The sequence below is a fragment of the Rhinoraja longicauda genome, chromosome 11 (assembly GCF_053455715.1).
Source record: "Rhinoraja longicauda isolate Sanriku21f chromosome 11, sRhiLon1.1, whole genome shotgun sequence".
Classification (NCBI taxonomy): Eukaryota; Metazoa; Chordata; class Chondrichthyes; order Rajiformes; family Arhynchobatidae; genus Rhinoraja; species Rhinoraja longicauda.
In genome coordinates this window covers 18,377,112-18,404,896 of record NC_135963.1, presented here as the reverse complement: position 1 = coordinate 18,404,896, position 27,785 = coordinate 18,377,112, and the positions used below count along the sequence as shown (strand labels likewise).

General features: G+C 45.1%; 1 protein-coding gene across 6 annotated transcripts; it reads right to left on the bottom strand.

Annotated features, from left to right (window-relative positions):
* Positions 1–112: 112 nt before the first annotated feature.
* Positions 113–26,459, bottom strand: LOC144598340 (uncharacterized). Of its 6 annotated transcripts, none has more exons than XM_078408384.1 (6): positions 26,170–26,459; positions 22,411–22,618; positions 15,782–16,334; positions 11,730–11,878; positions 2,596–2,726; positions 113–1,081 (listed from the first exon to the last, which is right to left on the bottom strand). In XM_078408384.1, the coding sequence occupies exons 3-6, from the start codon at positions 16,266–16,268 to the stop codon at positions 976–978; spliced, it is 873 nt and encodes a 290-aa protein (XP_078264510.1). In that variant the 5' UTR covers positions 16,269–16,334; positions 22,411–22,618; positions 26,170–26,459; the 3' UTR covers positions 113–975. The 6 variants fall into 6 exon arrangements, with proteins under 6 accessions (XP_078264510.1, XP_078264511.1, XP_078264512.1 ...); XM_078408385.1 differs by having other exon boundaries at positions 22,411–22,602; positions 26,277–26,459; XM_078408386.1 differs by lacking the exon at positions 22,411–22,618.
* Between the last annotated feature and the right edge of the window lie 1,326 nt (positions 26,460–27,785).

Here is a 27,785-nt window from a genome sequence, read left to right as displayed (position 1 = left end):
CTGGAGTTTACAGGAATTAAGGATAAATTTCCAGGACAGTGCTGCAAGAAACCTGGAATGAAAATCACAAGAGATTTATAATATATTTTTTATTTAAATTTGTGAACATTTTTTTCTGCTCATTATCTTTGAACCTTATTTTCACTCTCTTATCTCAGCAAGAGATCTGTATGGATTTTTCATCCAGCAAATTGCGACATAAAGCTAAAATTTAGGCCCACGATCATTGTCTCCTCTCATTACACATCATGTCATCTTTAAAATATTGAATGAAAACAATTCTCAGGGATAGGTTGAAAAACCAAAGATTATTTCAGCATGGATACATTTACAATAAGCTCTGCAAACAGTCTTTGATCAAATAAAATAAAAGGCAAATTAATTGCATAGATTGTAAACTTATGAAAGATATATATGGGAATGATTAAAGCTACGCAAAAAATGAGACAAGCAAATACAAAACGTCACCCATTCCCTCTCTCCTAGATGCTGCCTGACCTGCTGAGTTACTCCAACATTTTGTGATACCTTTTGATTTGTACCAGCATCTGCAGTTATTTTCCTACACATCTGAACTTGTTAGTTAATTTCCCAAATGAGTTTAAAAAGGAATTTTGCATATTAAATCACAATATGCATTGACATGAAGGATGTTTAATCTAGACTGTTTACTATTCACCCTGAGTTGTTTTTTTTGGATTACAGACTACAGAGTTTAGAGTCATTATGCTGCAGATAGCAATATATATTTTCTATAATGGCAGCCATCCCAAACCAGCGGATCAAATCTATGCAGTAAAAGGCATCACACTAACAGAGTTTATAGTAGTTAAATAAAGGACGGATAAGATGCAGAGAAAATAACCAATGCCACTTAATTACAAACATGTGGTTAAAGTTAAAGACTTATCTGAATCAACCATAACAACATTGTGGCTTGCAAATCATTCCTTGAGCTGATTGATCCTCCATACACTATTGCTGCTGCTGAGGTTTTGTGATCATTATATTTTTCTTTAGCTTCTCTTGCTCCTGGCTATTGAATCCACATTTGATCAAATATCCCTGCACAGATCCATGCCTAAAAAGAAATGTCAAATTAATTTAATGATCTCAAAACAGGGATCCAATCTGATAACAGATATTGAAAATAAAATTTAAAAATGCAGGATATCTAAAATAGTCCAGTCAAGGGTTGGGGTGTTAACTATCACATAATAGGAATAGTAAATACAGGAAATACTCAGCATGCCAGGCTGCATTTGTGGAAAGCGCCTGAAACATTAACTCTGCTGAAGAATAGGTGACGTTACAGGTCAGAAACCTTCTTCAGACTGAAAGTAAAAGGGGGGGGGGGGGGGGGTAGAATAAACTAGAGGTGAGAAATCTCTGCTTCTGTTCCCACAGATGCGGTCGGGCCTGATGAGTATTTCCGATATATTCTGAGAACTCATAGTTTTGCTTCGGCTATGCATGCTTTAGTTTCTACATATAAGTCATCGAAAAGTGTGGTGTTTATCTTTCGTTGCAAAGTTCAAAGTAGCCTGGGCTGTATTTCTAGATTGGTAAACTAGCAAGTGCAGACATGGTCAGAAAATCAGGTTGGAAGCAATTTCTGAAATTTCCTTCAGCCAGGAATTTACGCTAGAAATAATAAAGAAAATATAAATCTGCTTAGATGAAATAAATGTGTTGCTTTTGAATAGAACGGGGGTGAATATGCCACTCGGCATATTTCACATTGCTTGCTCTTTATGCATGTCACATGCAATGCAATGCATTGATGATGTCCAGTAATGTAATTGTTCCCATTGCTTAATGGAGTGGACCGTAATGCTGCACATGTACCAGCTCAATGGCCCTATAGCTTTAGGCAGGCAACCTAAAAAAGGCAGAAGCACTCCCAGAACTTATCCGAGATAGAGCTTATGAAATAACTCACGCCAGACCTTGGGCTTTTAGCAGAGATTCCAGTACCCCTAATGTCAGCCAATATGGTGAGTGTAGAAAAGTCTGATTCTATTAGGGAACAAATCTTCAAAAACAATTACTGAATTTGTTAAAAAATTTAAAGAAATACAGAAAATTCAGGAAATTATATTTCAGGTCAATGGCCTCTTGTTAGAATTAAATATTATTTCCATGACTCTAAATACAGGCACCACCTGCTGGGATTTCACAGTATTTTCACTTGTTTTAATCATTTCTATTTTCATAAAAATAGCACATTTCCCCATGTGGAACGTTAGTCATAGACCCTGCTCCATTTCAGATATTGTTTTGGAAATAGGTGGTGAATAATAAATCATGTTTGCCAACACAATTCACGGAATTCATGAATAACAGAATTACAGTGAATGAATATGTTACCATTGCCCCGAACTACTGTTCTGGTAACACCACAATCAGGTGAAGTAGCTTTGAACAATTTGTGGGATTATAGAATATAGAACATTAGAGATCTCGCTAGTTCAATGTTAATGAAATGTTGGATTCTGTGGAAATTTTAAAAATTACATATTTTTTGTATTTATACACACAGAATGTACCCCATATTTTCCAAACAAAAAGCATATCCCTTGAGTTCCCACTTACATTTCATCTATGTAGGCCAGAGTTGATGCCATTGTTTCGCCTTCACTAGTCAAAAACTCTTCAGTCATTCCCTGTAGCTCAGTGTAATGTTTGTGGATTTCACCAAGCCTTTCATTGGGCTTCAAGCCTTCCTGGAGAGAAAATTAAAATTAAAAATGTTCATTCGACAATTTGTTCACCTTGGTCTTCCAAATGAAAAGTTAACTCTGTCTCCACAGATGCTGCTTGATCTGCAGAGTGTTTCCAACATTTCTATTTTAATGCATGCATGCATGCAAAACTCAGTGATGGCTCGCTCTGTTTTACGGACTTAAGTTTATGGACTTAAGTTTTCCCGGCATGGTTAGAAAGGACAAAAGAGGCAACAGCAGTTCTTGGAATTCTTTGAGGAGAATAATCTATGAGAATTTCAGTGAGTGGAAGTTTGGAGTTATATATCACTTACCCTCAAAACACCTATTGGAAGTAAACTCACAAAATCAAACCTGAAAGTCATTTGTAGCAGGTTTATAATTACGTAACAGTATGAAGACGACGAGCTATTTTAAAGGAGAAATGTTTGCTTCTTAGTGTCCTGAGGACAATTGCAGAACACAAGCTTCTGAAGAGCAAATGGCATTCAAAAGCGATGTACTTTCTTGGGAAATAATTCTGCTCCCAGTTCTGTAAGTTACAAGAAGTTTCAATCAGCCATCATCCTTCAGCTTGCTGGGAGTTCTCAGTGCAACATAACCTTAATATTGAAATTCTCATATGAAAACAGATGCAGGTCGGGCAGCATTAATGGAAAGCAGTGTCAGGATTGGTCAAAGTCAGCATGGATTTATGAAGGAGAAATCATGCTTGACTAATCTGGAATTTTTTGAGGATGTAACAAATAGAATTGATAAGGGAGAGCCAGTGGATGTGGTGTATCTGGACTTTCAAAAAGCCTTTGACAAGGCCCCACACCAAAGATTAGTGTGCAGAATTAGAGCAAATGGTATTTGAGGGTAGGGTATTGACATGGATAGAGAACTGGTTGGCAGACAGGAAGCAAAGACTAGGAATTAACGCATCCTTTTCAGGATGGCAGGCAGTGGCTAGTGGGGTGCCGCAAGGTTCGGTGCTCGGACCCCAGTTATTTACAATATATATTAACGATTTAGACGAGGGAATTAAATGTGACATCTCCAAGTTTGTGGATGACACAAAGCTGGGTGGCAGTGTGATCTGCGAGGAGGATGCTATGAGGCTGCAGAGTAACATGGATAGGTTGGGTGAGTGGGCAGATGCATAGCAGATGCAGTACAATGTGGATAAATGTGAGGTTATCCACTTTGGTTGCAAGAAGGCAGATTATTATCTGAAAGGTGTCAGATTAGGAAAAGGGGAGGTGCAATGAAACCTGGGTGTGCTTGAGCATCAGTCACTGAATGTAAGCATGCAGGTACAGCAGGCAGTGAAGAAAGCCAATGGCATGTTGGCTTTCATTGTGAGAGGATTTGAGTTTAGGAGCAAGGAGGTCCTACTGCAGTTGTACAGGGCCCTGGACCTCACCTGGAGTATTATGTACAATTTTGGTCTCCTAATTTGAGGAAGAACATTATTGCTATTGAGAGAGTGCAGCGTAGGTTCACCAGGTTAATTTCCGGGATGGCTGGATTGACATATGATGAAAGAGTGGGTCAACTGGGCTTGTACTCACTGGAATTTAGAAGGATGAGGGGATCTTATAGAAACTCTTTAAGGATTGGACAGGGTAGATGCAGGAAAAATGTTCCCAATGTTCAGGGAGCCCAGAAGCAGGGGTCACAGTTTAAGAATAAGGGGTAGGCCATTTCGGACTGAGATGAGGAAAAACATCTTCACCCAGAGAGTTGGGAATCTGTGGGATTCTCTGCCACAGAAGGCATTGGAGGCCAATTCACTGGATGTTTTCAAGAGAGTGAGATTTAGCTCTAAGGGATAGAGGAATCAAGGGAAAAAGCAGGAACGGGGTACTGATTTTGGATGATCAGCCATGATCATATTGAATGGCGGTGCTGGCTCAAAGGGCTGAATGGCCTACGCCTGCACCTATTTTTCTATGTCTCTATGAACTAGTGTTTATCATTTCACGCCAAAGACCCTTTATCTAAATTGGGAAAATGAGAAAAAACAAGATACAGAGAAGCTGGGGCAGGGATGGAGATGGACAAGACAAAGGGAATATCTGTAGTAAAGTGATGCAAGGATTGACAAAGGTTACTGAATTGCTAAGAAAAGTCATGGTTGATGGGTTAAAGCTCAGCCTTCTTTCAGATCCCTACATAGCAACAACAGTGAAACTTCAAGCCAATTCAATGGTACAGTTAGTGGAGGCTCTGTCATAGCACCTGGGTTCAATCCTGACCTTGGGTGCTTGTTGGTGTGGTGTTTGCACGTTCTTTCCGGATTTTCTCTGGGCATTCCACTCTCCTCCACATCCCAAACCCAGATGGGTTGTTAGGTTAATTGGCCTCTGTAAATTGCTCCTGGTGTTTAGATTAGTTTATGGTCACGTGAACCGACATACAGTGAAAAGCTTTTGTGGCATGCCAACCAGTCAGCGGAAAGACTATACATGATTACATTCCAGCCATCCACATTGTACAGATACATTGCAGAGTTGTAACATATGGGATGTTTTGAGAATTTAGGTGAATAAGAATAGGATTCTTAGGGTGCTTTCTGTGTGGAGTTTGCACGTTCTCCCTGTGACCAAGTGGGTTTGCTCCAGCTACTCCGGTTTCCACCCACATCCCAAAGAGTTGCAGGTTTAGACAATAGACAATAGACAATAGGTGCAGGGGGAGGCCATTCGGCCCTTCGAGCCAGCACTGCCATTCAATGTGATCATGGCTGATCATTCTCAATCAGTACCCCGTTTCTGCCTTCTCCCCATACCCCCTGACTCCGCTATCCTTAAGAGCTCTATCTAGGTCTCTCTTGAATGCATTCAGAGAATTGGCCTCCACTGCCTTCTGAGGCAGAGAATTCCACAGATTCACAACTCTCTGACTGAAAGTTTTTCCTCATCTCAGTTCTAAATGGCCTACTGTAGCGACCATAGAGAATGGTCCAGGTCGTCGAACCCTCGGATTGGCCAGCGAGGTCACGTGGGAACGCGACCATGGGGATTGGTCCAGGGAACGACATCGCTGATTGGCCAGCGATGTCAGGTGCGCGTTTGGCGCCCGTTTTAGTCAGTTCGGCGAAGTCTTCAAGGAAGACAGTAAGTTTGTATTGGTTGTCCTGTACCTTGTTGTTTAACTCTGTATTCGTGTATTGCGGCTGCAATAAACTTCGTCTACAACCAACAAGTTTCGGACTCGCCATATTGGTGACCCCGACGTGATCTGGACGATCACCGACTGAGCAGGAACCCAACGCCTCGTTGACGATGAGCGAGCAGGGCACACCGGAGTCAAGCGCGGCGGGCGTCCATCTTCCGTTATTTTGGACGTACGCACCGCAAGCTTGGTTTATCCACGCCGAGGCTCAATTCCATATAAAGAAGGTGTCGGACGAATCCACAAAGTACTTCTACCTCGTCAGCGCTCTATCGCCGGACACAACCAAGCGCGTGATGCGGTTCATCGTAAATTCACCTGCGGAAGACAAGTACGAGGCCATGAAGAAGGTATTACTGCGAACCTTCGGGTTTAATAAGCATGGTGGTGCGGCAAAACTTCTGCACCTACCGGATCTTGGAGACCAACTGCCTTCCGTCCTCATGGCCGAAATGATGATGCTAGCCGGTGAGCATACGGATTGCCCGATGTTTGAACAGGCATTCCGCGAGAAACTTCCCGAGGATGTCCGACTGCTGCTCACGGATTGTTCTTTTAAGGACCCCGAAGCATATGCAGCGAAAGCGGACGCGCTCATAGCGGCAAAAAACAAGGCAAGTGGTTCAATCAACAAAGTCTCGACATCGGTGACCACGCCACAGCGACGGCAAGATGGCGCCACGTCTCCCGCCAATTCTTCGAAAGCCCGCCAAAAAGATCCGCACAAGCGCGGCTGGTGCTATTATCACCTACGATGGGGTAACGAATCCCGCAACTGTCGTTTGCCTTGTACCTTCGCGGGAAATGCCTCGGCCGATCGTACATAGGGGCAGTTACGATTGGCCAGAACCGGCGCCTCTATGTCCATGATCGATTCACGGACACAGAATTTTTGGTAGACATCGTCAGCATAGTGCCGCCGACCGACCTCGAAACCAGATCGGGTAAGACAGGTCCCACCCTCATCGCGGTTAATGGCAGCCCAATTCGCACTTTCGGTACACGGAAGATGTCCCTTGTGTTAGGCCTCCGCACGTACGAATGGCCATTCATCATAGCCGACGTCAAGCAAGCGATCCTGGGCGCAGATTTTCTCTGGGCTTTTTCACTGGTTCCTGATGTCCGCGGTAACGACCTCCGACCCTCTGCCGAAGATGAGCACGTCGCTCCGACAATCGCCTCCTCGCCCAGCCCTACTGTCCAGGCCGTCGTCGCGGCCCCCGACTCGTATGCTGCGATTCTGGCAGAGTTCCCAGAGCTGCTCGTCCAATGTTTTGACGCACCTTCGGCTAAGCACGGTGTGGTCCATCACATCCGCACCGAAGGCCCTCCCGTTTTCGCTCGGGCCAGGAGACTACCGCCAGACAAACTGGTGGTGGCAAGGGCGGAGTTCAGGAAGATGGAGGAAATGGGAATTGTCCGTCAGTCTGACAGCCCGTGGGCCTCGCCGTTACACATGGTCTCCAAGGCATCTGGGGGGTGGAGGCCATGTGGCGATTATCGGCGTCTCAATGCTGTCACCACGGCTGATCGCTACCCCATACCGCACCTACAGGACTTTTCATCTGGGCTGGAAGGAGCGGTGGTGTTTTCCAAAATCGATTTGGTGCGAGGATACCATCAGATTCCGGTGCGACCAGAGGACATACAGAAAACTGCAACTATTACTCCGTTCGGGTTGTTTGAATGGTTGCGTATGCCTTTCGGTTTAAAGAACGCGGCACAGGCTTTCCAGCGACTGATGGACCGCGTGGGCCGGGGTTTACCCTTTTTGTTTATTTATTTGGACGACATCCTGGTCGCCAGCCCCTCAGTGCAGGAACACCAGGTCCATTTGCGGACCGTGTTCCAGCGGCTCCAAGACCACGGGCTCATTATCCAACCCTCCAAATGTCAATTCGGCCTGCCTGCTCTCGATTTTCTAGGGCACAGAATTACTCCTGCCGGCGCCGCCCCTTTGCCCGAGAAGGTAGAGGCTATCCGGGCTTTTCCCAGGCCCACCACAGTAAAAGGGCTGCAGGAGTTCGTAGGCATGGTTAATTTCTACCATAGATTTGTTCCGGCAGCGGCGCGAGTCCTGCGCCCGCTTTTCCAATGCCTTGCGGGGAATCCGGTAGAGTTGTTGTGGTCCCCGACTGCAGAGTCGGCTTTTACAGCAGCTAAGGCAGCCTTGGCAGACGCCACCATGTTGGTCCATCCGAGCCCCTCCGCCCCCACGGCCCTGACGGTTGACGCCTCTGACGTGGCGGTGGGCGGGGTTCTGGATCAGCAGGTCGGTGGCCGTTGGCAGCCTTTAGCGTTTTTCAGCCGGCAACTAAATTCGGCCGAGATGAAATATAGCGCGTTTGACCGAGAGCTTCTAGCTCTCTATTTAGCTGTCCGTCATTTCAGGTACTTCCTCGAGGGCCGCCCATTTGTGGCATTTACGGACCACAAGCCATTAACATTTGCTTTTTTGAAATTGTCTGACCCATGGTCGGCCCGCCAGCAGCGGCATCTAACTGCTATCTCCGAATTTACCACAGATGTCCGTCATGTCGCGGGTAAGCTTAATGCCGTTGCTGACGCCCTGTCTAGACCTGCATTTCCCCCTATTTCGGCGGTGGACTGCGAAGTGGATCCCCAGGAGCTTGCGGAGGCACAGCTCCTAGCGGATACCGTTTCGGCGTACCAGTCCACCACTTCGGGATTGAAGTTGGCCCAGGTAGCTTGTGGGTCGGAGGGCACGAAAGTCTGGTGCGATGTTTCTCTTCCTCGTCCCAGGCCGGTAGTACCGCCCTCCCTTCAGCGCCGGGTTTTCGATGCCATTCATGGGCTGGCGCACCCGTCCATCCGCTCCACCTCTGCCTTGGTAGCAGCGAGGTTTGTCTGGCATGGCCTGCGGAAACAGGTAGCGGGGTGGGCACGTTCCTGCGTGCCCTGTCAGACCGCTAAAGTCCAGCGCCACGTCCAGCCCCCCGTACAGGATTTCGAGGTCCCGGCTTGTCGTTTTTTCCACATCCACGTGGATTTGGTCGGGCCTTTGCCTTCCTCCCGGGGCTACACCCACCTCCTCACGGTGGTGGATTGGTTCACCCGGTGGCCAGAGGCTTTCCCATTGTTTGATATCTCGTCAGCGTCTTGTGCTAGGACTTTGGCCCTTCATTGGGTAGCTCATTTCGGGGTCCCGGCAGTTATTACAACTGACAGAGGGCCACAGTTCACTTCGTCCCTCTGGGCCGCGCTGGCGGAACTGTACGGGTCCAAGTTACAACCCACAACTGCATATCACCCCCAGGCAAATGGACTCGTAGAAAGGTTCCACCGCCAACTTAAGGCGTCCCTCAGTGCAAGGCTTGAAGGCCCGGACTGGGTAGACCAACTCCCTTGGGTTCTTTTGGGCATCCGGACTGCTCCTAAGCCAGATCTCGGTGCGTCGTCCGCAGAGCTAGTATATGGCTCGACACTTCGAGTACCCGGAGATCTGTTTCCGGACCCTTCAGCCCTGCTCCTTACAGTCCCATCAGCGTTAGCATCTCTCCGGGAACGGGTGGGCTCCCTGGCTCCAGTGCTGACTTCACGTCATGGGTGTCCCATGGTACATGAACCGTCTTCCCTGAAGGACTGTGAGTTTGTTTTTCTGCGTAAAGATGCCCATCGCGCCCCGTTGCAGAAGGTCTATCAAGGGCCGTTCCGGGTTTTACGTAAGGGAACGGCTACTTTTACCTTAGACATGGGCGGCAAGAGTGAACTCGTCTCGGTGTCCCGGCTCAAACCTGCCCATTTGGACCCAGATCAACCAGTCCTGGTCGGTCAAACCCCTAGGAGAGGCCGACCTCCGTTAGTTCCGCCCAGTCCAGAAACCCCCGTGCCGGTAGTTCCTCCAGAACCTCTCGTTCCGGCTGTTCCTCCAAGTCCGGAACCTCCGGCTCCTGTGGTTCAGGCTGTCCCTCTCCGTACTCGTTATGGTCGCGAAATCCGGCTCCCAGCTAGGTTCCGCACCTCGGGTTCTGGGGGGGGTCATGTAGCGACCATAGAGAATGGTCCAGGTCGTCGAACCCTCGGATTGGCCAGCGAGGTCACGTGGGAACGCGACCATGGGGATTGGTCCAGGGAACGACATCGCTGATTGGCCTGCGATGTCAGGTGCGCGTTTGGCGCCCGTTTTAGTCAGTTCGGCGAAGACTTCAAGGAAGACAGTAAGTTTGTATTGGTTGTCCTGTACCTTGTTGTTTAACTCTGTATTCGTGTATTGCGGCTGCAATAAACTTCGTCTACAACCAACAAGTTTCGGACTCGCCATACTACCCCTTATTCTTAAACTGTGGCCCCTTGTTCTGGACTCCCCCAACATTGGGAACATGTTTCCTGCCTCTAACGTGTCCAACCCCTTAATAATCTTATACGTTTCGATAAGATCTCCTCTCATCCTTCTAAATTCCAGTGTATACAAGCCTAGTCGCTCCAGTCTTTCAACATATGACAGTCCCGCCATCCCGGGAATTAACAATAGACAATAGACAATAGACAATAGGTGCAGGAGTAGGCCATTCGGCCCTTCGAGCCAGCACTGCCATTCAATGTGATCATGGCTGATCATTCTCAATCAGTACCCCGTTCCTGCTTTCTCCCCATACCCCCTGACTCCGCTATCCTTAAGAGCTCTATCTAGCTCTCTCTTGAATGTATTCAGAGAATTGGCCTCCACTGCCCTCTGAGGCAGAGAATTCCACAGATTCACAACTCTCTGACTAAAAACGTTTTTCCTCATCTGTGTTCTAAATGGCCTACCCCTTATTCTTAAACTGTGGCCCCTGGTTCTGGACTCCCCCAACATTGGGAACATGTTTCCTGCCTCTAACGTGTCCAACCCCTTAATAATCTTATACGTTTCGATAAGATCTCCTCTCATCCTTCTAAATTCCAGTGTATACAAGCGTAGTCGCTCCAGTCTTTCAACATATGACAGTCCCGCCATTCCGGGAATTAACCTAGTAAACCTACGCTGCACGCCCTCAATAGCAAGAATATCCTTCCTCAAATTTGGAGACCAAAACTGCACAAAGTACTCCAGGTGTGGTCTCACTAGGGCCCTGTATAACTGCAGAAGGACCTCTTTGCTCCCATACTCAACTCCTCTTGTTATGAAGGCCAACATTCCATTGGCTTTCTTCACTGCCTGCTGTACCTGCATGCTTCCTTTCAGTGACTGATGCACTAGAACACCCAGATCTCGTTGTACGTCCACTTTTCCTAACTTGGCAACATTCAGATAATACTCTGCCTTCCTATTCTTACCACCAAAGTGGATAACCTCACACTTATCCACATTAAACTGCATCTGCCATGCATCTGCCCACTCACACAACCTGTCCAAGTCACCCTGCAACCTCATAGCATCTTCCTCACAGTTCACACTACCACCCAGCTTTGTATCATCTGCAAATTTGCTAATGGTACATTTAATCCCTTCATCCCAGTTATTAATGCATATTGTAAATAGCTGCGGTCCCAGCACCGAGCCTTGCGGTACCCCCCTAGTTACTGCCTGCCATTCTGAAAGGGACCTACTTATCCCCACTCTTTGCTTTCTGTTTGTAGGTTAATTTGATTTTTTTTTATTGCCCCTACTGTGTAGGGAGTGAATGGGAAAGTGGGATAACATGGAACTAGAGTGAACGAGTTATCGAAGGTCGGCGTGGACTCAGTGGGCCACAGGGCCTGTTACCATGTTGTATTTCTAAACAAAACTAAAGCGCAAATTGTTTAAAAGAAAAGCTTTATCTTCCAAATGAAAGCGCCAACAGGAGAAAGGACCAACTTAGCTTATGAACCCCGCCCAGAGATGGCTACGTAGCTTACGGTGGTGGCTTCATAGTCGTCAATAACACATTCCCTTGACAAGCCCACACAGGACTGAATCAGGGCGGAGGCAATCCCAGTCCGATCTTTCCCAGCCGTGCAATGGATCAAAGCAGGTACATTGTTCGGATCACTCAGCAACTTCAGAACTTGAAACAATTTTAAAAAAGTCAAATTAAGGACATTTATTAACTTTATTCTACTTTCATTAATAGACAATCTATCTGTCTATAATACCAATGAAATCTTAAAAGTACTGAAAGGAAATTTGTGAAGTACTAGGTAAATAAGTGGTACAGAAAGAGGAAAATTATACTGATTGGAGGGGCAGATTTGAGGGGCTGAGTGGCCTAGTCCTGCTCAAATGTCCTTATGTTCTTAAAGTGGATGTAGTAAAATGGGAGGAAGTCCATATGAGCATTAAGCATGACTGATGGCAGGGAACGAACAAACAATTCTTTCTCACACTGTGTAATCAATTACCTTTTTTTAAGATTACGTGGTACTCGCAAATAAATGGTATCACTCTTTACTCCATGAGGCATGTCGCTTGTGTTCGGATTACTCCTCGATTTTTTGCATGCCCACAAAACCACAAAACCCAGTAAGCCAGCAGACGAGTTAGGTGACTATTTTACAGGCTGCAAAGATTGCACACTGTCTTACATAGAAAATAGGTGCTGGAGTAGGACATTCGGCCCTTCGAGCCCGCAGCATTCAATATGATCATGGCTGATCATCCAAAATCAGTACCCCGTTCCGGCATTTTCCCCATATCTCTTGATTCCCTTAGCCCTGAGCTAAATCTAACTCTCTCTTGAAAACATCCAGTGAATTGGCCTCCACTGCCTTCTGTGACAGAGAATTCCACAAATTCACAACTCTCTGGGTGAAAAAGTTTTTCAAATGTCCAAATGGCCTACCCCTTATTCTTAAACTGTGACCCCTGGTTTCTGGATTCCCCCAATATCAGGATTTTTTTTCCTGCATCTACCCTGTCCAAGCCTCTAAGAATTTTATATGTCTCTATAAGATCCCCTCTCATCCTTCTAAATTCCAGTGAGTACAAGCCCAGTCGACCCATTCTTTCATTTTATGTCAGTCCCGCCATCCCGGGAATTAACCCGGTGAACCTACGCTGCACTCTCTCAATAGCAATAATGTCCTTCCTCAAATTAGGAGACCAAAATTGCACACAATGCTCCAGGTGCGGTCTCACCAGGGCTCTGTACAACTGCAGTAGGACCTCATTGCTCCTAAACTCAAATCATCTCGTAATGAAGGCCAACATGTCATTAGCTTTCTTCACTGCCTGCTGTATCTGCATGCTTACTTTCAGTGACTGATGTACAAGCACACCCAGGTTTCATTGCACCTCCCCTTTTCCTAATCTGACACCATTCAGATAATAATCTGCCTTCCTGTTTTTGCCATCAAAGTGGATAACCTCACATTTATCCACATTATACTGCATCTGCCATGCTTCTGCCCACTCACCCAACCTATCCAAGTCACCTTGCAGCCTCATAGCATACTCCTCGCAGCTCACATTGCCACCCAGCTTTGTGTCATCCACAAACTTAGAGATGTTACATTTAATTCCCTCGTCTAAATCGTCGATATATATTTTAAACAACTTAGGTCCCAGCACCGAGCCTTGCGGCACCCCACTAGCCACTGCCTGCCATTCTGAAAAGGACCCGTTAATTCCTACTCTTTGCTTCCTGTCTGCCAACCAGTTCACTATCCAAGTCAATACCCTACCCCCCAATACCATGTGCTCTAATTCTGCACACTCATCTCTGGTGTGGGACCTTGTCAAAGGCTTTTTTTTAAGTCCAGATACACCACATCCACTGGCTCTCCCTTATTCGTTCTACTTGTTACATCCTTAAAAAATTCCAGGAGATTAGTCAAGCATGATTTCCCTTTCATAAATCCGTGCTGACTTTGAGTGATCCCGTCACTGCTTTCCAAAGACGTTGCGATAAGATCTTTATTAATCAACTCCAGCATCTTCCCCATTACCGATGTAAGGCTAACTGGTCTATAATTCCCCGTTTTCTCTCTCCTTTCTTAAAAAGTGGAATTACATTGGCTACCCTCCAGTCCACAGGAACTGATCCAGAGTCGAGAGAACATTGGAAAATAATCACCAATGCATCTAGGGCCACCTCCATGAGTACTCTGGGATGCAGACCATCAGGCCCTGGGGATTTATCTGCCTTCAGTCCTAACAGTTTACCTAACACCATTTTCTGACTAATGTGGATTCCCTTCAGTTCTTCCCTCCCACCACTTCCTCAGTCTCCTAGTATTTCCGGGAGATTGTTTGTGTCTTCCTGAGTGAAGACAGAACCAAAGTACTCGTTTAACTGTTCTGCCATTTCCTTGTTTCCCATTATAAATTCACCTGTCTCTGACTGCAAGAGACCTACTTTCGTCTTCACTAATCTTTTCCTTTTTACATACCTAATGAAACTTTTACAGTCAGTTTTTATATTCCCCGCAAGCTTTCTTTCATGCTCTTTCTCCCCCCCCCCCTCTTAATTAACCCCTTTGTCCTCCTCTGTCGAGTTCTAAATTTCTCCCAGTCCTCTGGTTTGCTGCTTCTTCTGGCCAATTTATATGGCTCTTCCTTGGATTTAACACTATCGTTGACTTCCCACGTCTGCCACGGTTGAGCTGCCTTCCCAGTTTTATTTTTTTGCCAGACAGAGATGAACAATTTCTGGAGTTGATCCATGCGGTCTTTAAATCTTTGCCATTGCATCTCCACTGTCAACCTTTTAAGTATAATTTGCCCGTCTATCCAAGCCTATTCCTGTCTCATACCTTCAAAGTCTCCTTTATTCAAGTTCAGGAACCTAGTCTCTGAATTAACCGTGTCACTCTCCATCCTAATGCAGAATTCCACCATATTATGGTCACTGTTGGCCAAGGGGCCTTGCACAACAAGATCGCTAACTAATCCTTCCTCATTACACAATATCCAGTCTAGGATGGCCTGCCCTCTAGTCAGTTCCTCTACATATTGGTTTAAAAACCCATCCCGTATACATTCCAAGAAATCCTCCTCCTCAGCACTGTTACCTATTTGGTTGGAAAAATCTCTATGTAGATTAAAGTCACTCATGATAACCACAGTCACCCATGATAACCGCTCCTCATTACGGCAGAACACCCTCTGCCTTAGTAAGTTTTGCAACTGCAAAATTCTCCCCTCTTTCAATCCCCCATCTTCCCTCATTATCGGTTTGCACCATTTTCACCCTTTTGTCTTCTCACTTATCACCTTGGTTACCATCTACATCCTTCTCTCTCCCACCTGGCTCATCTGCCAATCAAACTTCCTCACTTGGATCTATCTATTGCTTTGTCATCTCACCCCACCCCCACCCCTCACCTCTTTCTAAAACCTATTCCACCAGTCTGAAGAAGGCTCCCGACCCAAGCTATCATTTGTCCATTTCCCCCCATAGACTCTGCCTAAACTGTTGAGGAGGTAAATGGTATGTTGGTCTTACTTGCAAGATTTTTTTAAGACCTGGGGTTACAATTATACAGTGCTTTGGTGAGACCAGATCTGGAGTATTTTGTTCGGTTTTGATCTTGACTACGAAAAGTTATAGATTATGCTTGCTATTGAGGGAGTGCAAGAAAGACTCATCAGACTGATTTCCAAGACGACTACTGCCATAAGAGAAGAGATTGGATTTTATTCACAAGACTTTGGAGGAATGAGGAGAGTGCATTGAAATGTATAAAATTCTGATAGAGCTTTACCATCGCGGAAAGGTGAGAATGTTTCCCTGGTTAGAGGGTTCTAGAACAATCAATCAGTCTTAGGTTATGGATTAAGACACTTTCTATTGGAATGAGGAAAAATTACCTCACTCTGATGGTGGTGAACCTATGGAATGCATAGGTTCACTGCCTCTACCATGTAAGGCAGTGGAAGCTAGATGGATGAATGTATTGAATAAAAGCAGGTTCAAAGGGCTAAATGGAGTACTCCTGGTCTTAGTTTTACATTTGTGTCTGTCTCTTACTTGTATAGATGAAGGTCTGTGAGTTGTCAATGAAATCCTTGTACATCTGTTTTAAATCCCGTTTCACTATATTTTGCATGACATACTTTGGGATCTGAGAAGAACAACTCTCCACCAGGTCTTTCTTATGATCATCTGTCAGTAGACTGTTGATGAGATGGTAATACTTCTTGGAAACAAAACCAAGGGCTAAGTGCACAAGAGGCATGTCCTTTATCAGAAACTGCCCTGTGGTGCAATTTGTTTTCATGCTTTCAAGTTCCACTTCGCGCACCACGACTCTTTTGTAGGCGTCTCTAAGGTACGGTGCATCACCCACTTCATTGGGTTCACGAAGGTCAATGATCAGTTTGATTCCCAGAGTTTCCTTCAGGTATTTCACATCTTTCTCTGTCGCCCTGTCTGGAAGGGAAGAGCGGTAGATCTTGGCTGTGCCCAAACAGAGTTGCCTGAAGTTTACAATGTTTTCCAATGGTTTTGATGACATATTTCAACGTTGAGTGGGGTCGTTCTATTCTGTGCAATTCCTGCTGCAGCCAAAGTGATGCAGCTGCTGGGATTCATCAGAACATTGAATTAGACAGTAGATCCTAGCAACTGTTCCAAGTGCATAAACAAGCCAATAACATGAACTCAAAAGTACTTTGACAAAACAATATATTGTTTACTGAGAAATATATCTGACAATGAACAGCGGTAAATAACATTAAACTTTTAAAAACTAAATTGGAAGCCTTTTGGAATTTGAATGTTGGTCAGAACTGAATGACCCAAATGCAGCTTAAAATCTGTTTTATTGTCACAGAGTAACCATATAGAAAAAGGAGACAGCATAAAAACAGGTAACTTTGTTTTTTTTAAAAGGTTTAAAAAAAGGTAGGGCATAAGAGATAATGTAGACTCAAAACTGACTTTCCATCAGAAACTATAGGAAAATAACTGCACATGCCGATACAAATCAAAGGTATTTATTCACAAAATGCTGCAGTAACTCAACAGGTCAGGCAGCATCTCAGGAGAGAAGGAATGGGGAATTAGTCTGAAGAAGGGTGTCGACCCGAAACATCACCCATTCCTTCTCTCCTGAGATGTTGCCTGACCCGTTGAGTTACTCCAGCATTTTGTGAATAAATACCTTCCATCAGGAACTAGATCACTTAGTAGTTACTTTGCAAAGTGACAAGCAGAAAAGTGTTGTATTGGATTTGAACAGTATAGGGGGAAAATACTGTTTCCATGTAACTTTCTAGCAGTAATTAAGCATTATTGTCTTTTAAGAACACAACTGTTACTTTAACCCTACTTTAATACTGAAATTGACAAGTCCAAGTACACTTGCACAATGATAATCCATTAAATAATGTAACACGCAGCCTTTAGTATTTTTAGCTTGCAATAACAAAAATAAACTTATTGCTGTTGAAAAGACTTTGCGAGTCTGAAACATTCTAGCCCCAACTCCATCCCTCCATTGATACAATCGCCTTTATAACACAATTTTCTAAATCACGAGATTAACTATTGCGTTATTAGCAGAACTACCTGTACCAAAAATACAACACTTTGCACTTGTCTGAATTAAATTCCATCTTCCAACCCCTGGCTCACATTCCCAGTGGTGATCTTAGATAACCTTCTTCATTGTCCACTGCAGCACCAATTTTGGTCTCATCGGCAACTTATTAACCATGACCACTACATTCTCATCCAAATGGTTAATAAGGATAATGACCAACAGTGGACTCAGCCCCCATACCTTTTGCACACTGCTGTTCACAGACCTCCCTTCAGAAAAGAAAATCCACTACCACCCTCTGGCTTCTTCCCCCAAACCAATTTTGAATCCAGATGGTTAGCACACCTTGGATCCCATGTGATCTAACCTCTGGACCCATCGACTGTGGGACTTTGTCAAAGGCCATTCTAAAGTCCAAGCACACAATGTCTACCACTCTGCCCAATCAATCTTCACAAGTTATAGGAGGAGTATTAGGCCATTCGGCCCATCGAGTCTACTCCGCCATTCAATCGTGGCTGATTTCTGCCTCCTAATCCCATTTTCCTGCCTTCTCCCCATAACCCTTGACATCCGTTCTAATCACAAATTTGTGTATCTCTGCCTTAAAAACATCCACTGACTTGGCCCCCACAGCCCTCTGTGGCAATGAGTTCCACAGATTAACTACCCTCTGACTCAAGACGTTCCTCCTCACCTCCTTTCCAAAAGAGCGCCCTTTAATTCTGAGGCTACGACCTCTGGTCTCAAACTCTCCCACCTGTGGAAATATCCTTTCCACATCCACTCTATCTATGCCTTTCATTATTCTGTAAGTTTCAATGGGGTCTCCCCTCAACCTAAACGCCATTGAGTAGAGGCCCAGTGCTGTCAAACGCTCATCATATGCTAACCCACTCATTCCTGGAATCATTCTTGTAAACCTCCTCGGGACCATCTCCAGAGCCAGCACATTCTTCCTCAGATATGGGACCCAAATTTGCTCACAGTACTCCAAATCCTCTTCCTCGTATCTTCAGAAAACATAATTGAATTGATGAGATATGATTTCCCATGCATGAAGGCATGCTGAATATCCCTTTGGACCTTGCCTTTTCCACATGCGTAAGATCCTTTGTCTCAGAGTACCCTCAAGCAACTATCGCCCCACTCAAGTTGAGCTCACCTGCTGAAAGTTCCTATAGTTTCTGTTGGCTCTGCCTCCGTGCCTTTTTCTATGGGAAGGAGTCCTCACCACCCAGTGACGGCCCATCCTCCTGTCTCCAACGGGCCTCCTCCTCTTGGACTCTCCCAGACGGCCTACTACCCTCTCCAGGCCTTTTCATTTCTATCTGCCAGCAGGCCATCAACTGTCTTAACTTTTCAACTCCCTTTACGTACTCTAAGAAGAGTCTGAAGAAGGGTTCTGACCCGAAACATCACCTATTCCTTTATCTCCAGAGATGCTGTCTGACTTGCTGAATTACTCCAACATTTTGTGTCTATCTTATAGCTCCCGTGACTTGTCCTTTTTAAATAATGGCGCAAAATTTGCCACCCTCCACTCTACCAGTGCCTCATGTGTGACTAACAATGATACAAATATCTCTACCAGGATCCCCACAATTTCTTCCCTATCTTCTCACAATATCCTAGGATACAATAGGTCCCGGGGATGTATCCACCTTCATAGATAGGCCCTTTTATGTGGTTTAATAAGCTAAAAAAGACCACCAGCACTTCCCCTTTTGAATGTGGGTATGTCTCAAGACATTGTTATTCTCTTCCCTCAATTCCCTAATTTCCATGACCTTCTCCATGGTAAATACAGATGAGAAATATTTATTTAAGAGCTCACCCATCTCCTGTAAATCCACATATAGACTGACCCTAAAGGGACCTTAATATCTCCCTACATAGAAACATAGAAAAAAGGAGCAGGAGGAAGCCATTTGGCCCTTCGAGCCAGCACAGCTATCCATTGTGATCATCCACAATCAGTAACCTATGCCTGCCTTCTCCCCATATCCCTTGATTCCGCTAGCCCCTAGAGCTCTTTCTAACTCCCTTTTAAATTCATCCAGTGTATTGGCCTCCACTGCCTTCTGTGGCAGAGAATACCACAAATTCACAAAAGGTTTTTCTCACCATAGCTTTAAATGGATTCTCCTTTATTCTTAGACTGTGGCCCCTGGTTCTGAACTCCCCCAACATTGGGAACATTTTTCCTGCATCTAGCTTGTCCAGTCCTTTTATAATTTTATATGTTACCATAAGATCCCCTCTCATCCTTCTAAATTCCAGTGAGTACAAGCCCAGTCTTTCCAATCTTTCCTCGCATGACAGTCCCGCCATCCCGGGGATTAACCTCGAGAACCTACGCTGCACTGCTTCAGACTGAAGAAAGGTCTCGACCCGAAACGTCACCCATTCCCTCCTAGATGCTGCCTGACCTGCTGAGTTACTCCAGCATTTTGCAATTCCATGTACCGATCCATGTATCAATCCATGTACCTCAGCGGGTCAGGCAGCATAGCTGGAGGGCATAGATGGGCGATGTTTCAGATCCTGACCCAATAGGTCACCTATCCATGTCCTCCAGAGATGCTGCCTGATCTGTGGAGTTACTCCAGTACTTTGTTAGAAACATAGAAAAATAGGTGCAGGAGTAGGCCATTCGGCCTTTCGAGTCAGCACCGCCATTCAACATGATCATGGCTGATTATCTAAAATCAGTACCCGGTTCCTGCTTTTTCCTCATATCTCTTGATTCCTATTGCCCTAAGAGCTAAATCTAACTCTCTCTTGAAAACGTTCTATGTAAGATTCCAGTATCCGCAGTTCCTTGTGTCCATCCATGCTCTGTCTTCATTTGTTTTATCTGTCGGGCTTCTTGCATTAAAATGAATGTGGTTCAGCCAATGAGTCCTTCCTTACTTCCTATCCTGCTCCATACTGTCTTGCCTACTGAACTTGCTTGTTTTAATTTATATTTACCTCAACTTTCTCATCTGCCTCACTACCGCTTAGAGTTCCACTCTCCACTAAACTAGTTAAAACCCACCCGAGCAGCACTATCTGGCCAGGACATTAGTTTCCCTCCAGTTCAGACTCAACCTGGCTCATTTGCACAAGTCACCTCTGCCCAGAAGAGATCTCGCTGTTTCAAGAACTTGAATCACTCTCTCTTGCACCAACTCTTCAGCCATGCACTACTTATCAGCTCTATACCTCCACATTCAAGGACAGTTTCTTCCTAGCTGTAATTAGGCAACTGAACCGTCCCCTCACTAACCAGAGAGCGGTTATAACCTCCCATGTACCCCATTAGAGATCTTCGAGCTATCTTTAATAGGACTTTGCTGGACTTTACCTTGCACTGAACGGCATACCCTTTACCCTGTATCTGTACACTGGCGGTTTGATTGCAATCATGTACAGTGTTTTCGGTGACTGTGTAGCATGCAACAAAAAAGGTTTTTCACTTTACCTCGGTACATGTGACAATAACAGACTAAACTAAACTATAAAAAAGAATGAGGATGTGTAACAGTGCAAGTCAAAGGATAAGGTTGCAAACCAAGTCAGAATTATTATGAATTATCTCAATGGTGTTAGGTTAGGTAAGGGGGAGGTGCAGCGAGACCTGGGTGTCCTTGTACACCAGTCACTGAAAGTTGGCGTGCAGGTACAACAGGCAGTGAAGAAAGCTAATGGAATGTTGGCCTTCATAACAAGAGGATTTCAGTATAGGAGTAAAGAGGTTCTTCTGCAGTTGTATAGGGCCCTGGTAAGACCACATCTGGAGTATTGTGTACAGTTTTGGTCTCCTAATTTGAGGAAGGACATTCTTGTAATTGAGGCAGTGCAGCGTAGGATCACGAGTTTGATCCCTGGGATGGTGGGACTGTCATATGAGGAACGATTGAAAAGACCAGGCTTGTATTCACTGGAGTTTAGAAGGATGAGAGGGGATCTTATAGAAACATATAAAATTATAAAAGGACTAGACAAGCTAGATGCAGGAAAAATGTTCCCAATGTTGGGCGAGTCCAGAACCAGGGGCCACAGTCTTAGAATAAAGGGGAGACCATTTAAAACTGAGGTGAGAAAAAACTTTTTCACCCAGAGAGTTGTGAATTTGTGGAATTCTCTGCCACAGTGGAAGCCAAATCACTGGATGGATTTAAGAGAGAGTTAGATAGAGCTCTAGGAGCTAGTGGAATCAAGGGATATGGGGAGAAGGCAGGCACAGGTTATTGATTGAGGACGATCAGCCATGATCACATTGAATGGTGGTGCTGGCTCGCAGGGCCGAATTGCCGCCTCCTGCACCTATTTTCAATGTTTCTATGCAGAAAGGGAGAGATCGGAAAGAGAATGCACATACATCTTTAGAGATAATAGGTACGGACTAATTGGACTGTTTTAAAAGAAAGCCACAAGACATAGACAGGGAGCACAAGCACAAAGAAAGTTAAAGGGCCTGTCCCACTTCGGCGATTTTAAGGCGACTGCCGGCGACTAGGCTGTCGCCCACAGTTCGCCGGGGTGTCGCGGGCATGATCGTGAGGAGTCTTCCAAAGATCGTAGTGGATCTCAGCGCGTCGCCGAGAAATCAAACGGTTTGACATTTCTCGGCGACAGCTGGCTTGTCGCCAGGTATCGTTGCTTATTGCGGGCGCTGTCACATGCTGTCCCCAGGTTTGATAGGTTCTCTTAAGATGCATTTAGAAGCACATAATCTTAAAATATGTAAAGTCATTTCAAAATACCATAAAATGCTTGTGTTTAACCAATTTATTTACCGTCAGGCCATTTGACAAGTAGATTGGAGGCGACAGTTTGACGGTCAGGTAAGCGTGGGATGTTTTTTGGCCTCACCCATTACATTTAAAGTGGGCTCCCAACCCAGATATTCAACCCAGAAACCAGATATGCATGTCCCGTACATTTTCAAAGAATGCCCACACACTTTTCACAAAAATCCACTGAACCACTTAAAAAAAAATTTTTTTTTAAATACAGCTATTAGTAAACTGGAAGTAAATCCGGTTTATTCCTTGTTACAGTGAAGCTTGGTTTTTAAGTAACCCGGGCAAGATGTTCTATTTCAAAACTCTGAAGTACTTACCGACATCAGTGATTTCAGCGAAAAGCAGGACGCCGGAGAAGCATTGACAGCGTGGGAATTTTCGCGATGTTTCAGAAGACGCTGTAATCTCGACCTGACTCGGCATTGTCGTGGTCATTGTCGTCGGGTAAAAGAAAAGTTCGGCGATCTGCTACGACTTTGACAGTCGCTGGCAGTCGCCAAAAAGATCGCCTAAGTGGGACAGGCCCTTTAAGATCAATGTTATGCTGCATCATCTCAGTTGCTATTCTGTGGTCCCGTTCCCAAAGAACTCTGAACTATTTCACAACTAACTAACTGCACACACACACAAAATGAGAGGGAAAAAAAGTTGATAACCACTAGTTGGTGAGTTACAAGCAAAGATCCAGAGACAGCATCGGAGTTACTGTCACAGATGGAAGACTCTTGTTCAGAGCTAGGAAAGGGAAGTTTAAATTATTACAGGAAAAATAGACAATAGACAATAGATAATAGGTGCAGGAGTTGGCCATTCGGCCCTTCGAGCCGGCACCGCCATTCAATTATGATCATGGCTGATCATTCTCAATCAGTACCCCGTTCCTGCCTTCTCCCCATACCCCCTGACTCTGCTATCCTTAAGAGCTCTATCTAGCTCTCTCTTGAATGCATTCAGAGAATTGGCCTCCACTGCCTTCTGAGGCAGAGAATTCCACAGATTCACAACTCTCTGACGGAAAAAGTTTTTCCTCATCTCCGTTCTAAATGGCCTACCCCTTATTCTTAAACTGTGGCCCCTTGTTCTGGACTCCCCCAACATTGGGAACATGTTTCCTGCCTCCAACGTGTCCAACCCCTTAATAATCTTATACGTTTCGATAAGATCCCCTCTCATCCTTCTAAATTCCAGTGTATACAAGCCTAGTCGCTCCAGTCTTTCAACATACGACAGTCCCGCCATTCTGGGAATTAACCTAGTAAACCTACGCTGCACGCCCTCAATAGCAAGAATATCCTTCCTCAAATTTGGAGACCAAAACTGCACACAGTACTCCAGGTGCAGTCTCACTAGGGCCCTGTACAACTGCAGAAGGACCTCTTTGCTCCCATACTCAACTCCTCTTGTTATGAAGGCCAACATTCCATTGGCTTTCTTCACTGCCTGCTGTACCTGCATGCTTCCTTTCAGTGACGGATGCACTAGGACACCCAGATCTCGTTGTACGTCCCCTTTTCCTAACTTGACACCATTCAGATAATACTCTGCCTTCCTATTCCTACCACCAAAGTGGATAACCTCACACTTATCCACATTAAACTGCATCTGCCATGCATCTGCCCATTCACACAACCTGTCCAAGTCACCCTGCAACCTCATAGCATCTTCCTCACAGTTCACACTACCACCCAGCTTTGTATCATCTGCAAATTTGCTAATGGTACTTTTAATCCTTTCATCCAAGTCATTAATGCATATTGTAAATAGCTGCGGTCCCAGCACCGAGCCTTGCGGTACCCCACTAGTTACTGCCTGCCATTCTGAAAGGGACCTGTCTGTCAACCAATTTTCTATCCATGTCAGTACCCTACCCCCAATACCATGTGCTCTAATTTTGCCCACTAATCTCCTATGTGGAACCTTGTCGAAGGCTTTCTGAAAGTCGAGGTACACCACATCCACCGGCTCTCCCAGTTAATTTTCCTAGTTACATCCTCAAAGAATTCCAGAAGATTAGTCAAGCATGATTTCCCCTTCGTAAATCCATGCTGACTCGGAACAATCCTGTTACTACTATCCAAATGCTCTGCAATCTCATCTTTTATAATTAACTCCAGCATCTTCCCCACCACTGATGTAAGACTAACTGGTCTATAATTTCCCGTTTTCTCTCTCCCTCCTTTCTTAAAAAGCGGGACAACATTAGCTACCCTCCAATCCACAGGAACTGATCCTGAATCTATAGAACATTGGAAAATGATCACCAATGCGTCCACAATTTATAGCGCCACCTCCTTAAGTACCCTGGGATGCAGACCATCAGGCCCTGGGGATTTATCAACCTTCAGTCCCATCAGTCTACCCATCACCATTTCCTGCCTAATGTGGATTTCCTTCAGTTCCTCCATCTCCCTAGGATCTCTTGCCACTAGAACATCTGGGAGATTGCTTGTATCTTCCTTAGTGAAGACAGATCCAAAGTACCGGTTCAACTCGTCTGCCATTTCCTTGTTCCCCATGTGAGAGACAGGATGAAATTCCCCAGCTTCTGTCTTCAAGGGACCCACATTTTCCTTGACTATTTTTTTCCTCTTTACATACCTGAAAAAAGCTTTTACTATCCTCCTTTATGTTATTGGCTAGTTTACCCCCGTACCTCATCTTTTCTCCCCGTATTGCCTTCTTAGTCATCTTCTGTTGCTCCGTAAAAGAGTCCCAATCCTCTGGCTTCCCACTCTTCTGTGTAATTTCATTCGGTACCTTGGTACCGAATGACAAATAAAGCTCTGTATTCACTTTTATTTTTATGCTGTCCTTGACTTCCCTTGTCAGCCACAGGTGCCTCTTACTCCCCTTAGAATCTTTCCTCCTCTTTGGGATAAATTGATCCTGCAACTTCTGCATTATTCCCAGGAATACCTGCCAATGCTGTTCCACCGTCTTCCCTGCTAGGGCCTCCTTCCAGTCAATTCTGGCCATCTCCTGCCTCATGCCTCTGTAATCCCCTTTGCTATACTGTAATACTGACACTTCCGATTTTCCCTTCTCCCTCTCAATTTGTAGAGTAAAACTTATCATATTGTGAACACTGCCTCCCAATGGCTCTTTTACCTTGAGTCCCCTTATCAGATCAGGTTCATTACACAACACTAAATCCAGAATTGCCTTCTCCCTAGTAGGCTCCAGTACAAGCTGTTCTAAGAATCCATCTCGGAGGCACTCCACAAACTCTCTTTCCTGGGGTCCATTACCAAAGCGCGAGTTCCCCCGGTCCTCATCCCTCTCCCCATCAGAACTGCCCCCTCCATCCACTCCTTTAAGTCCAGGCTCAAAACCTATTTCTACTCCCTAGCGTTTGAGGCCCTCTGAGGGGGCGCTGTGAACTGTTTATGTATGTGCTGTTATGTTTGTGTGTCATTGTACGTTCGTTCTTAGTACCTGAACTGATGTACAGCACTTTGGCCAACGTGGGTTGTTTTTAAATGTGCTATACAAATAAAATTGACTTGACTTGACTCTCACCTCTTCACGTTCCTTTATTTGTGCAGTATTCCCTATCTCTGACTGCTCCCTTTGTTCAATTTTATCTTTGCCCCACCCGTCCACCCATTAGCCGTCTACCATTTACCCCCCAAAACCTCACCCTCTGCCTGATATATCCCCTCTACCTTCTGCTGCTGAATACTAACGTGACTCACCCACCCCCCCCCTCCTTTCTTCACTCTGACAAGGTCTTCTGCAGACCTGAAACGTTCACCCCGTTGCCCTTGCCACAGAAGCTGAACAGCCGAGTGTCCCCAACTATTTTGGTTTTCACTTCAATATCTACACTCAAAAGAGGTCTGAAACCACGTAAAGGTGGATAAATCCCCTGGGGCCCAACTATGAAGGTTTTCAATTCCAACATCTGCAGATTTTTTAATTTACTTTACGCCCGATTTCTCGCTTTGTTTCTTTTAATCGATTGTAACGTTGTTCAAAATACATGAACAGGAATGCGGAGAGGTAATCAGAACGTTTAAAAAAAAAGTAAATGACATTAAATTATATATTAAAAACGGAACAGTAAAACGTCTTACCAGTTCGATTGCCTGAATGCAGACGTAGATTAAACAACCTATCCTACATGGGTTTGATTTGACTTGTTATTTATTCAAGCCAAAACCTGGAAGGAACGCCCACTCACTTTGAATATTTGGCTTCACTGAAGCAAAAAGAAAAGATGTCGTGGCACGGTGGCGCAGCGGTAGAGTTGCTGCCTTACAGCGAATGCAGCGCTGTCTGTACGGAGCTTGTACGTTCTCCCCGTGTGTTTTCTCCGAGATCTTCGGTTTTCTGCCACACTCCAAAGACTAGGTTAATTGGCTTGGTAATTGTCCCTCGTGGGTGTTGGATAGTATTAATGTGCGGGGGGGTCGGCCTGTTTCTGCGCTGTATCTCTAAACTAAACTAAACTAAAGGGTTAAATATCTCGCATGTTGAATATTTACATAATACACGTTTGCAAAGTGGTTATGTGGTAAGAAATATAATGATATGAAATAAGCTGAAAGAATGTGTTGCAACGAAAGTAGCAACCAGGCAAAATTAATACAGTTGAATGCCGACTACATTGTTCGGTGGCAGTTTTTGCTCCGACCTCCAGTACTTATCGTCTATTTGAATTAGAAATTAAATACACAATCTGGCTTTCAAGTCCAGGTTGTCCCATGGATATGATTATGGTTAGAGCTTAAAATTGCTCCCAGCATAGGCCAAGGATATCCGAAGGGCAGCTGAACTCGTTGTGGAACTCAGCAGTGCAAGTTATCATTGGTGAATACTAGGATTAATCTGGACATCACAGAAAACGTGTCTGCATATTTGGACGTTGAATGGTGAGGGGCACATTCATGCCCCAGGAGACTCAAGTTAAATGTTCCCACAAGGCGGCACAGCGGTATAGTTGCTGCCCTGCAGGGCCAGAGACCTGGGTTTGATCCTGACTACGGGTGCTGTCTGTATGGAGTGTGTACGTTCTACCTGTGACCGCATAGGTTTTCTCCGGGTACCCCGGTTTCCTCCCACACTCCAAAGACGTGCAGGGTTATAGATTCACAGGCTTCTGTAAATTGTCCCTGGTGTGTAGGATAGTGCTAGTGTACTGGTTGGCGTGGACTTGGTGAGCCAGAGGGTCTGTTTCCGTGCTGTATCTTTAAACTAAACTCAACATCCCCTGAACGTCTGAGCTCCAACCTTCCCAGGTGTTCGTCGCTTACCCTAAACCACACTGCACCTCATTCCCCCTTCCATCTCCCACCTACCTCCCCCCTCTGTCTCCACCTTCCCACCTCAATTTTTTCCCCTGTCCATTTTCCAACATAATAAATAATGATATTGAAAAACAGAGATGTGATGTAGACATTTGATTGCTGCAATTGTTCCACAGTATTGGCCAAATCATCTGTGGAAGAAAACATGCTTGCTGTGCCCTGCAGATCAATCCACAGATCATTGAACCAGCACCTTAAATTAATTTGAGATCATAGTTAGTGTGCCTGGAAAGAATGCAAGCTTTGCAGAAGTTCAACAGTTCCTGGGTGATGGCTGAGAATTAATTATCCTCATTGTTTCTCAGCGTGTTGCATCATTGTATAGAGCCTGCAAAGAGCAACACTCTCTGGTGTGCACTCTTTCACTTTCCTGGCCACGATTG